The 13,272-nt window shown below is 34.5% G+C and overlaps 2 protein-coding genes across 4 annotated transcripts; both read right to left on the bottom strand.

The window, feature by feature from the left end:
• Window positions 1-468: 468 nt before the first annotated feature.
• LOC125222572 (cis-prenyltransferase 4, chloroplastic-like) lies at window positions 469-2,522 on the bottom strand. The gene is made up of 3 exons (XM_048125262.2): window positions 2,135-2,522; window positions 1,990-2,057; window positions 469-1,132 (listed from the first exon to the last, which is right to left on the bottom strand). The coding sequence occupies exons 1-3, from the start codon at window positions 2,459-2,461 to the stop codon at window positions 694-696; spliced, it is 834 nt and encodes a 277-aa protein (XP_047981219.1). The 5' UTR covers window positions 2,462-2,522; the 3' UTR covers window positions 469-693.
• A 5,894-nt stretch (window positions 2,523-8,416) lies between these two features.
• Window positions 8,417-12,492, bottom strand: RUS5 (root UVB sensitive protein (Protein of unknown function, DUF647)). 3 transcript variants are annotated; one of them, XM_048127811.2, is made up of 15 exons: window positions 12,228-12,492; window positions 12,032-12,091; window positions 11,537-11,697; window positions 11,299-11,399; window positions 10,950-11,008; window positions 10,828-10,874; window positions 10,676-10,754; window positions 10,305-10,377; window positions 10,073-10,162; window positions 9,789-9,848; window positions 9,573-9,686; window positions 9,397-9,457; window positions 9,208-9,326; window positions 8,903-8,995; window positions 8,417-8,830 (listed from the first exon to the last, which is right to left on the bottom strand). In XM_048127811.2, the coding sequence occupies exons 1-15, from the start codon at window positions 12,365-12,367 to the stop codon at window positions 8,594-8,596; spliced, it is 1,494 nt and encodes a 497-aa protein (XP_047983768.1). In that variant the 5' UTR covers window positions 12,368-12,492; the 3' UTR covers window positions 8,417-8,593. The 3 variants fall into 3 exon arrangements, with proteins under 3 accessions (XP_047983768.1, XP_047983770.1, XP_047983769.1); XM_048127813.2 differs by lacking the exons at window positions 12,032-12,091; window positions 12,228-12,492 and having other exon boundaries at window positions 11,262-11,448; window positions 11,537-11,671; XM_048127812.2 differs by lacking the exons at window positions 12,032-12,091; window positions 12,228-12,492 and having other exon boundaries at window positions 11,262-11,671.
• Between the last annotated feature and the right edge of the window lie 780 nt (window positions 12,493-13,272).

Here is a 13,272-nt window from a genome sequence, read left to right as displayed (position 1 = left end):
ACACTATAACAATAAAATTTTCTATTACTCTATTTAAAATAAGACCGAATGAGCATTAAAAGTCTTCAAATTGTAATTGCCAATAAATAGCATTAGCTCCAAGTACATACGTACAGCTGCTAATTATTAATGCACCGATTATTACTATTACTTCCCTCCTTTATTAATTTTATTTTTGTCATTTTTATTTGTCTCAGTATTAATTATCTATGTTTACTTTAGACGATAAAGGGTAAGTAAATCATACATTCCACTAACTTTCTATTCACATTTTAAAATACCACATTTTAAATTATACTCTCTTCGTCCCAAGATAAACGAAACACTTTTTTTGGGCATGGAATTTAAGGAATTGATATTTGAATAGTTAAAGTAGAGAGTGTAAAGTATGAGAAAGAGTTTAGTAGAGAAGTAAAGAGAGAATGAAGCAAGAGATGAATTTTTTTGTTAAAAAAGAAAACAACTCACTTATAGTGGGACATTCCCAAAAAAGAATGACTAGCTTATCTTAATTCTTAGGACTGATGGAGTACACATTTTTCATAACAAAAACATCACCCTCTCGATTTAATTTTCTTTCATATTTTATTCTCTTCACTTGACTTACAAAACAATAAAACCTCATTTTGAATAAGAAATGCTCCACTTAGATTGAAACTGAGAGGGTATTTGTTTCATCAAGAAACTAAAGCTTCAACAGCCAAAGCGTCTCTGCCTTTCTTGGAACGAACTCAAGGCCTGCAGGAACTCATCTTCACCAAAATCAGGCCAAAGTGATTCAGTGAAGTATAGTTCAGTATGAGCCAACTGCCATAGTAAGAAATTACTGACTCTCAGCTCCCCACTAGTCCGTATTAGTAAGTCGGGATGGGGAAAATCCGTACAATTCGTTCCAAGTTCCCTTTCGAATGCAACTTCATCGATAGCCCCAGGCTCAATGACTCCGTCTTTCACCTTAACCGCGAGCTTTTGGCAGGCTTGCACAACATCACTCCGGCCACTGTAGTTAACTGCGATGATGAGGTGAAGTTTCGAGTTTTTCTTGGTGGTTTCGATTGCATTGGCTAGCAATGCCTGTAACGAATTGAAGAGTTTAGATGAGTCTCCAATGACTGAAATCCTAACATCTGCACTGTCAAGGAGATGAAGAAGGCATTACTTAACTGATCAACACTGGTTGATGCAATATATTTGTGCCATGTACAAAATCATTGAACCAAAAATAATACAAATGTCATTTCTAATGAGCATAAACAACCTAGCTAGTCTATACTATAGAAAAATGGGTCAGGAATTCTATCAAAACACAAATATGAATTGAAACATAACCATTTCAAGATTAATGATTAAACACACAACTATTGATTAAGTAAGACCATCTCTAATGGTACACTAAAACTTAAAATGAAATAGACAATTAGCTCCAATGGTACTCTTAAAAATACTCTCTCCGTTCCGCATTAATTTCCCACTTTCACTTTTTGCCACGAATGGTAAGTAGGCCCCATATTCCACAAACTCGTTCCACTCACATTCTACTATAAAACTAGTATATAAAAATGGGATCCACATTTCACTAACTTTTTCAACTCACTTTTATTTGCGTTTCTTAAAACCCATATCAGAACCAAAGTGGACACTTATTGAGGGACAGAAGGAGTACCTATTTTTAGGTTTACACTAAAACGAAACTAAAAACATTTTAAAATTTTGAAAGTAAAAAAAATGTATAATATAGAGAATATTTTTTACGTTTGCATTTAGTGTAAATAATTGAAGTAAAATTATATTTGATATGACAGTTACACTAAAATGGATTTGATTTTAATATAAATGGTTGGAAATGCTCTAAACCTAACTATACACACCACCAAAACGACTTTATAGTAGTAAAAGAACGCAAATAGAAGACTAGTAACGATGAGCATATATACATAGTGCTCCCATATACATATACATGAATTAGGAGTAGCTTAAATGAATAAATACCTTACTAAATTTTGGAGTTCCTCTCTTAATCCTCTGTCAAACAATGCCATCAAGACATCAACCTCCACCTGTAATAAAAATCAACAAATAAAGTGAAAACAATTGAATTTAAAAAAGAAGAAGAAGAAGTTAATTAGAAATTTACCTTAGGGCGAAACCAATTATCGGAAGAAAAGGCGAAGACAGTAAGAACCCTTATCCCCAAGTTGGAAGAGAGCTCAACCATCCTTCGCAAGGCCCCAAGCCCGGCCTCATAGCCCGACCCGACAGGCAAACCTCTCATCCGGGCCCACCTCCTGTTCCCATCCATAATCACCGCCACGTGTCTCGGCATCGACTCCCTTAGCAAGGGATGCTTGGCTGAAGATAACGCGCGCGGCGGCGGCGGCACCTGCTTTATTAGATCTACTGAGCTGCTGCGGTGTGGCTCCGGCAGCCCGAGACCCACCCGGATTTGGAGAGAAGACACCATTCCTGATTTTGGGAAGGCGGGATTTTTAGGATTTTCTTAAATTAAAGGGTGAGACCACTCCATTAAATAATAGCCTCTGCCATCAATTGGACACTGTTTAATAGTAGTACTACTAAAAAAACTTAAAAATTAAAAATTAAAAATTAAAAATTAAATATAAAATATAAATAGCTAAAATTTACCTTTACTTCCTTGTTAATAGTAGTAATTGAAGTAAGTGATGCTTGCTTCTTCTTTTTTTCTAAAAATAAATATAACTTAATTATATTAGAATTTCTCAAAGAAAATTATTCAATTAATAATAATTATACACAACGTTTTTAGTATGGATCCCACCACAATCCACCAACACTCCTTTCATATCATTAACAATAGAAGGGCTCTCCTAAAAGGTATTTCTTTTCCACGTCAACATTTTACCCCATATATTATTAGGGGTCTATCTCCATGCAATGGAAGAGTCTATCTCAAGAGCATTAGGCCTGCTTATTCGGCCGGTTCCGGTTCTAACCGGATCGATTGACCAGAACCACTTTTAATTTTTCATAAATCCTAGAATCGGAACCGATGTTTAATTTAATCCGAATTTATTTATAATTTTAAATAGTTCAATACTCTTAGAGCATATCTCACTTTCCATTCCATTTCCACGTCATCAATATTTGTATATTCATTTTTAATTGTTGGTATCAAATAAAATGCGATAAATAAGAATAAATTCAAGACAAATAAATTGCCGTTGGAATCCAGACCCAATTTTTTCTTCATCTTCGTGATTGTTTTTCAGATGTCCGTCTTAATTTGCTCGTCTGGTGCCTCTCCGTACAACTTGTAGAACTTGTGTAATGTAGCGTCGTTGACTACTCTTGTCTCACCTTCCACATCAATGTCAGTCTGTGAGGTGCTCGGTTGTGTCTTCCCATTCGTTGCTGCCTTCGCCTATTTCTCTCCGATTGGGCGCCGAGGAGTGGGTTGACTTACCTCAACCGACTCGGTCAAGTCGGTTGGTGCCAGTCCGCAACTAGGATCCGACGAGCTTCATCCTCCTCGAGCCTGGCGCCATTGCCGCCTGAATCCCGATTTGGAATTTGGGGTGATCCTTCAGTTTGTGGTAGGCCTCCCAGTGATTGAAGCCCATACTATTGACGATAGTTGTGAACTGGGCATTAGACGACTCCCAGACATCGTCGTAGCTCATACCGCTCGTCATCCATCGGAGGTTGTTCTCGCATATGCCATGAAACTTACCGATGTCGTACATAACACACTCAAAATGCTTGCGCGATGTGTGCACCATCGGGCTTCACCCTAGGCTGATTGTATCATTGCGCGATGCGGGTGCAGAAACCATGCTTCCGTTGATTGTTGGATACAATTGAATCCTCACTTATATCTATCCAACACCTCGCCAAAGATTGGTAATTTGTTTGTGGCCTCCTAACCTTCTGAGGCGCAGACGGCCTTCCCCCTTGCCTTCTCATTTGGAGGAGATGGGTGCATCTCCTCTACCTCATACTCTTCCGCGCTAAAGGTCGGATTTGTGACTGGAACATTTGTGGATCCGTGAGAACCGAGTGTAGAACACAACATTTCTGGCCGGTAGATAGCATCGCTGTAATTCAGGTCAATTCCTCTTCCAATGCTCCATTGGAACGCCTGTGGGGTCAGCGATCTACCAGCCCCGACAAAGGCGTTGCCGGAGAATTGAGGGAGGTTGCCATATTGGTTCCCCATGAAGTATGAGAGACCCCCATTGCTTAAGAAAACAGTGGAATGAGTGTTAGTGGATTGTGGAGATCACATTTATAATGATATGTAGGGTTAGTATTGGTTGAAAACTTTCCTTTTTGAACTTTGTCCATTTTTTGTGCACGGACCAAAATGGAAAAACTTGTTTATTTTTCGCGGACGGAGAGAGTATAAAGTAAGAAAGATAGAAAGAAGAAATATATAAAGTATGAGAGATAAACTTTCTAGTTTTGAAAATGAAACTATTTTTTATAGATATCCCAAAATTGTAAATGAGACTATTTTTCGTGAATGAGAGGAGTATTGAACGTATACTACTTGAGTAGTACTCCCCCCGTCCCGGTTAAGATAACACATTTCTTAGTCGGCACTAGATAAGAGTTGTTAGTTAAGTATTAATTATAAAGAGTTGAATATTTAATTGGAGTGAGAAAAAATGATTGAGTGTATTAATTGAAGAGAAAAAGTTATCAAATATAAAAATGTAACATCTTAGTTGGGTCAGATGAGGTATGAGATTAGATCAAGCTATTTCTCTTATATCCATGAATCTTGAATTATGTAGAATGCACAAAATAATATTCACTTCGTTTCCTAAAAATAGGAGCTTTGGAAACGACATTAGTTTTAATGTAAATTTGGTAAACTAAGATAGAGAAAAAGAAAAAAATGAAATAAGTAAGATAAAGGTGAAAAAAAAGTAGTGTAAGTATTAGTGGATTGTGTGGTATATTTTCCAAAATGGAGAGTTTCTATTTTTATGAAACGGGCCAAAAAGGAAAGTGTTTCTATTTTTAGGAAATAGGAGAGTACTTTCTCTATTCCTTACTTTGTTTCAACTTTGATATAAAGGAAATATGGAATGTGAGTACTATTTTTGTACTCTCTCCGTATCTTAAAAATATAAACATTTGGTTTGACATGAATTTTAATGTATACTCCCTCCGTCCACCATTATGAGTCTCATTTGTGGGCGGCATGAGTTTTAAGAAATGTTAAGAAAAGTAGATGGAAAAAAGTTAGTGAAATAAGAGTCTCACTTGTATATATTAGTTTTAAATAAAATGTGAGTGGAATGAGTTAGTGGAAGATGGACCTTATTACCATTTATGGTAAAAGTGAACCGGGACTACTAAAATGAAAAAACGGGACTCCTATTCGCAGACAGATGGAGTAATTGGTAAAATAAGAGATAGTGAGAGATAAATGGCACTGTAAGTAGTGTTAGTAGAGAGTGAGTTCCACATCATGTAGTGCAACGATATAAGTTGTAAATAAAATGATGTGTAGTGGTAATGTGTTGTTTAACTTTTTCCAATATTAGGAAGTTTATGCTTTTCAGGGGCAGATAAATAAAAAAATAATTCATATTTTTCAGGGACGGATATAATATATTAATATTAATATTATTATAAAATGTGAATGAAATGAATTATTAGAATATAAATTTATTTAAAAATAACCAAAATAAAATGAGAGAATTAAAAAAATAACCAAAATGGAAAACTAGAGGTATCATAAAATTTTAAGAATTTTATCAAAAATTTCTAAAATAAAATGAGAGAATTAAAAAATGAAAAACTAGAGGTACTAGTGGAGTATACCATTAGAGAAGGAGGTGTATGAATGAATTGACCATGGGTGGCTAGGTATGGAACACGTTACCAAAACCATGATATCGTGTACCTTATCGTAAATTCGGTATGCGGAAAAAGTATACTTGTCTTACCAAAATTTTTGATATACTTTATTTTTTATATGACGAATTTTCATACCCCGTACCTCATTTTTGGTATACAGTACTTTTGCGGGGGTATACCTGACTTTCAACATCAATAAAAATAGAATATTTGTGTTTTTAGAATATTATTTATATTTTTATAATTTTAAAAATATATTAAATAGATATAATTATATTTTACAATAGATTTTATAATTTAAAAATATTATAAAATATATTTTATATATAGTTATATTTATATTTACAGTATATATCGAATTTTGGTATGTTGTGGTATATCGCGGTATATGAAAATTCATACCGTTATCTTAACGAAAAAATTCGATAAGATATCATACCTTACCGAAAATCATGGTATACCGAAAAATCGATATTTTTACGATAAATATGGCATTTCGGTATTTTTCGTGAGCCCTAGAATTGACTTCAAATAAAAATGAATAAAGTTAATACTCCACTACGATAAACTCATTGCTGGTACACCACGTATTAAAGTGATCGTACTCCTTCCACTTTCCAGCCACCCATTTTTTTCAGGGGCATTTTTACATGTGGATCTATTTATTTAATGAATACGGAGTAGTCAATCCTTGCATTCAATGTTGGGCAACCAACCCATTTTTGTCGGTGGTTATTTATTCATATGTTATCAAAGTTATTGGATTTTCAATTTTTATACTCTTTCCAGTCTTATAAAAATTGAATTTTTAGGAATATATAAATTTTAGTTCAACATCAATAAAAAATATCCAATTGAAATATTATTAATGGAGAATAGAATCCGAGAAAAAAAGGGTTATTAAATGTAGAAGTGGATTATTTTTGTAGGACTCACCAATGTAAAAGGAGTCTATATTTTTATAGGACAGAAGAAATATCCTCCTCTGTGCTTTGTTTTTTATTTAATTTATTTTGCAATTTTTATATTTTCGTGGATGGATTTCAATTTCTTTCCATTGTTTTTCTATTTTTTAAGTTTTAATTTATTAATTTTTTGCTGGATTTTATATATGCTTTCACTATATACCCATATTAATATTGAATACTCCAACTTTTATTATACTTTTAGAATTTAACATAATTAATCTAATTTAATATAGTATTTCTTAATATATAAAACTAATTATATTCTTATAATTATTAATATTATGTGAAATGAAAATATATTATGATTGTGTTAGAATCAGTGATGAAGCAGGAATTTTTCACCGGAGGTACAAAATACGATTCCGTATTTATAATGGATAGAAATTTTTCGGCTTCAACCAAATTTTTCGGCGCTAACATCAATATCGCAGAAAGTAGTTGCGACATGCTGCGCAAGTGTAACAAGAGATAAAGATGATTATGAGAGAGAACGAATTAAATATAGAGTGACAGAAACTAGTGATATATGCGATAGAAGTAAAAAGTACACTCAATGTTCCTAAAAATTTGCCACTTATTTCATTTTTTTCCGTCTCTTAAAATTTGTCATCATTCACTTTTACCATTTTTGGCAGTGGACCTCACATTCCACTAACTCATTCTCATTCTCATTCACATTTTATTACTACCTCCGTCCCTGAAAGTTTGACACAGCTTACCATTTTTGTCCGTCTCTGAAAGTTTGACACACTTCACTTTTTAGCATTTTAGTAGTGAACCTCATATTCCACTAACTCATTCCTACTCACATTTTATTATAAAACTAATACTTTAAAAGTAGGACCCACATCCCACCAACTTTTTCAACTCACTTTCCATTACATTTCTTAAAACTCGTGCTGGATCAAAGTGTGTCAATATTTGAGAGACGGGGGTAGTATAAAACTAATACGGAGTATATAAAAATAGGACAAACATGTCACTAATTTTTCCAATCCACTTTCTAATACATTTCTTAAAATCCGTGCTAGGTCAAATGGTTGGGTGACCTTGGATTGAACGAGGGTTATGAATGGTTGTAAACTTTAAACTTGGCTAACTATGTCTAGTTTTTACTGAAAATAATATTTGAAATATTATTAAGAAGTATTTACTCTATCTGATCAAATATGACTCATTTTTGTTTTTTATTTATCTGAACCAAAATAACTTATTGCTAAAAATAATAACACTTCAATCTCTATTTTATTTTCTCTTACTTTACTCTTCACTTAATACACAAAATAAAACTGTTCATCCAAGGAATGGATCATCTTTCATGGGACAATAGTATTTTATTATATCATGCAAATTTTAAACGTGGTTCTTAAGACAGGTTGCATAAATTCCCAACCTGAACCGACTTACCTATATTCAGCAAAATTGATTATCTACGTAGATACTTGTTGACCAAAACGACGTTGTTGATCAACTAATTTACTTTAAAAAATTATTTACACTTTTGATTTTGAAAACTACGTGGCACATCTCAATAACCAATTGTTTGTATGACTAATATTACATGAGTACAAAGAATCAAATAAACAGAGACAACAATATAAGTCAGCTAGCGAAAGTCTTCTACTATAGCAAGTATATTATAAAGAGCTCAAAATATCTCTTCATCACATATTCTGGAACTCAACCGACTCTCAGAGGTTGGAGTAAGGCAATAACTTAATATCTTTTCGTGGCAATTCAAACAAATATTCAAGACTAGGAATTCGTATGTCACCTTATGACGACGCTGGAGATTGTTCTTGAATTGAAATTTCCTTAGGGACCTTGAGATACATCTGATTTGTCTCCCATCCAGTCCTTTCCAGTTGTAGCAAAAAATCATCAAACGTATCGTTTAAAGCAATCAAACTTTGCTCAAGTTGGCTCAAGACATCATCTGATTTGCTCCGATTTTGATGGAGCCAGTAGGATTGCCACACACTTCGTAGGACTGATACACTTGTAGCTCCCTCCTGCAAGAACTCGGGTGTTTATTAGATTTGACAAAATACACGAAGGTTGGTAGTTACTCTAGAATCACTTACCTTGAACGAGACAAAGATCTCAAATTCTGTTCCGGGTTGGTTCACCACAAGAAAATATTTCTCCTTTGTATAGAGTTTGAGAAGTATCTTCACCTGTTCAGAAAGATATATAAAAGGTTCAATCCAAATTTGAATGAATAAATAAATAGCAACAGTTCTTTGTTTCTGGGAAAATATCTAGTTACTTAACTATATTTTTGGGCAATGTTATGACATCATGATACATCTGATATTATACTTTTGTAGTGTAAACTGCAGAATTCAGCTGGTGTTTTAAACTGAAATAAGGAATGAAAAGATCATACCAGGGAGCCAGGTTTGTTGCCATTAATCATCTCTTCCAAGGGCACACCAAAAGTAATTTTTGGTTTAAGAAATTTTTCCCATACCAATATATTTTCCATCTTGTTGCAGTCACTGATTCCTGATCCAATGATAACTTTTCCAGCACTGTTGGAAAAAAATGCCAAAATTTATAGAAGACCATGTGTTACCAGGAATCTTTTGCGATGAAATATGCGAGTTCACCAATATCCGTGCACGCTTGAGATTTATCTGTCAGAAAACTGATATAGCTAAGCAAAGACGTGTTTCATTATTTAGGCAAATTTATCACATTGTGGAATTTGCTATCCACTTTTCACAAAGCAGATATAAAATCATGCCGCACCGTGTTAAACCGCAGAACTGAGAGGGACAGATAACGGAACCATAGGTGAAGAAGACGCACTCCAAGCCATGTGAGTGTCAATGTAGGATATGAAGTTGAAAATCCAGGCGTGTCCTAAAATTGTGATTTTGAGTAAGTAAGCTATTGAAAAGTAATTGTGGTAAACTGAGAATTATGTTCAAATCAATGTTTTTTGGCAGGAGCGATTCAATATACCAGAGCAAGTATGCCTAAAGCAAGCCCAACCAGCTCAGCAGCCACTTCCCACACTTCCTCCTGCCAATTTTACCATAAAATTAAGCAACATTACCAAATCAGAGTAATAGCTCCCAAATAAAACTCACGACCAAAATTCAGAAATTTCCATGCGTAGTATAGTCACTTTATGTTATTGCCACAGAATCAATAAAATGGTTTGAAATTCAATTTCTGAAGCAAAGTGTGTCATGGCCCAATGTAATATAACTAACTAGGGAATACAGAACTAGGTAAAGCTCTACCTTGGCTGATACTTCTCCCAGATTCCCAGAGATTGCAAAATGATTTTGGATCACACGGAATGAAGGATCTCTTAGACCTCTACCTACTGCCTGCAGAAATAGAAAAAATACTAAACAACACTACATTTCTGGACATACTTTTCACAATCTTCTGGACTTCATAAAACGATATAACATGTACTTGCTCGATCTCATTTATCATGTTTTTGTATCCTATATTCAACAACTTTACCTTGGCAAGATTTCCCAGTGATGCCAAAGGTAGAAAGTATGCAGGATATAGCTGGGTGCTGAGGTCAAAGATGCTGCAATGGAAGGATCCACTTCTCATCAAAGAACATGACTTACTACAAACAAGTACTACTCCCTCCATCCCATAATAATTGTCCATTTTGGTTCCGGCAAGGGTTTTAAAAAAATATGAAGGAAAGTGGGTTGAAAAAGTTAGTGGAATATGGGTCTCACTTTTATATACTTAGTTTTATAATAAAATGTGAGTGGAATAAGTTAGTGGAATGTGGGACGGACGAAAATAGCAAAAGTGGAAAATTAATGGGGGACGGAGGGAGTATTATTTATCTATTATATCCATAAGACTCAAACCTCCCAGTGCTGCCAACAAAATCTGCATATAAGCGCCATTGTTTTGGATCATCATCAAAAAGGTTACCAAATCTTCCACCTGACACAAAAAAAAAAAAATTACTTGCATGTTCACGAAATGGTTTTTCTAGAGTTCTGAAAGATAGCCAGACCTATGAATAAACGGCCAAGAGCACCGATGCCATCCTTTGACACCCATCTGCGAGCACAAACAGATGGGCATCAACACTAAACAGTGAACATATAGTCATTGAATAGGGATCCAAGCAATTACCTAATAGCAGCGGCAGAAGCTGCTGCTGTAGTTCCTGAAAATGACCCTACTCCAACAGCCTATATTTTCACCACAGATATTAGTACCAATAATCGAGTACTAATCTTGCTGGCACAGGCTGCTTAAATAACTCATGTCAGAATATTCCCAATTCGAAAGGAAATCTGACAATGGCTTTAATAACAGCAGGACGAGAAACTGAACTGAACACAGTGAATTGCAAAAGAGAAGCTCTAATATACTATGTCAACGGTAATAGACGATCCAAATAGCGGTTTCTGCATGCCCACTAGCTTTTGCTATGTAACATACCCAAGCTAAATTACCGGCCTGAGTTAGTTTCACATGCCTTAAGAAGAGTGGAAGTGACCAGTGTATGACATATCCACCCTGTAACATTAGTTGGGAACTGGAGCAATATGTACTCCAAGTAATCATCTGACACTGAATCTGTATCACAGGGTTTGAGTTGCATTGCACCATATCAAGAACTGAATTGCTGAAAGATTACTCCAGGTTCAACTAAAATGCATCAGTAGCACATTTTTTCATAAGAATGAACAATTCTTGCAAGCAAGATATACAACCTGGGAAACCTGCAGGAAGGATAAAAGCTTTGATGGTTTTTGGAAGCCAAGACAAGTAATCGTCACTTTCCTCAGCGTGCAAGTTTTGCATCACATTGGTTTGGGGCGAACCATCCTCCTCGAGAACGGTTCTAATTAGCAGATCAGATTCTAAAATGAAGCTGGAGAAACAGAATAAACAAGTGGTGTATTACAATCTAATTTCTGATCTAAAAACCACACGGTCTTTTAAATGCTACACGCAATGAACCATACCAAAGCAGGCATCTAGAGAAGATTTTCACATGAAAACAAGAGTATACACATTGTATATTTCTATGTATGTATAAAGCGACTAATGTACACGATCTAATTCACCAAGTTTAGCAATAACAAAAACACTGATCACATAATTGCATAACCTAAGCATAAACACAAAAATTCAGCGCAAAGTAAAATAATTAAACACAAAACCAATCTAAATTCAATAGAACTTCTCTATTAAGTAGCAATTACCGTTTGGATGTGCCATTTCCGTATTTCTCCAGCAAAACGAATGGCGCTTCGTTATCCTCCCTGCAATTAAGCAGCAAAAGCGTACAAAACGGGCAGAATCATGTATTTGATGGAGGTTTTATCCTCTCCTTCGCTCCAAAGGTCGATATTGGAGTGAGAAGCGAATCTGGTAATAACACAAGGCAGATGATCTTACTTTTTACATTGCGAGTCTTCTGCTCGGGCGGAATGGGGTAGATTGCTGCACAAAATCTTAAACCGGTCAACTCTCGCCGGATTTGGACTCTGCCAGGAGCTGAAGTTGAAGCTCTGGCAGCTCAATCGCAGCGAAGCCATTTTGAATAATTACTTTTCGCTGTAATTTAGCGGGATAGTATTCCCATTTGGGATTACGGCTGACTGCGTGAGGAACTGAGAGAGATAAATTCAATTGAAGAGAGAGACGATATTTATCCGATGTGATAACAACATTTATTGCCCATTTTGTTGTGGATTTGGACTTTAAATTCATTTCCAACTTCATTTAATGATTATATAAATTAAATTTTTATATTAAAAATAAAATAATAATTTGAAATTGAATTAGTACCACTTATTAAATAATTTCATAATGATTATATAAATTAAATTTTTATATTAAAAATAAAATAATAATTTGAAATTGAATTAGTACCACTTATTAAATAATTTCATAAAGTAATAAATTGGACTACCCAAAATGGTATTCCATCTGTCCCTCTATAGCAGAGTTGTAAGCCTTTTTTTATTTTTTGTCCCTCTGCAGTTGAGTCATTTCCTACTTTAGTAAAAAAACACAATTTTTCTTCTCTTTTACTTTATTTCCTCTTCATCTCTTTATATTTTTCTTTTTCTAATTTATTCTTCATTTATTTAATTTACTTTTAACACAATTTCTTAAATCTCGTGCCGAAAAAAATGCCTCTATAGAGGGAGTAACACGTGTCTATTTTTTACAAATTTAGTATAGTACATATGAATTTAGTATGTATTTAGAATTGAATGCTTCACTCGAGCTACAAATCTTTCTTTCATATCTTCCACTGATAATAAAAACTTCTACAATGATTGTACTTTCAATATTTGGATAAATTTAATTAAGTCTTACATCAAATTAATAAACCTTGATCCATTTCCTTCACCAAGTAGCCAGTGGTGATGGAATAACAAATGTTACAATGGGACAGCAGTAGAGCATATTTAATGTTGAGAATCTTGAGATC

Source organism: Salvia hispanica, chromosome 1 (genome assembly GCF_029641045.1).
Source record: "Salvia hispanica isolate PSC_SH4W2 chromosome 1, Shi_PSC_v1, whole genome shotgun sequence".
NCBI lineage: Eukaryota > Viridiplantae > Streptophyta > Magnoliopsida > Lamiales > Lamiaceae > Salvia > Salvia hispanica.
The sequence above is the reverse complement of the archived record's forward strand: the minus strand, read 5'-3'. Positions and strand labels throughout refer to the sequence as shown.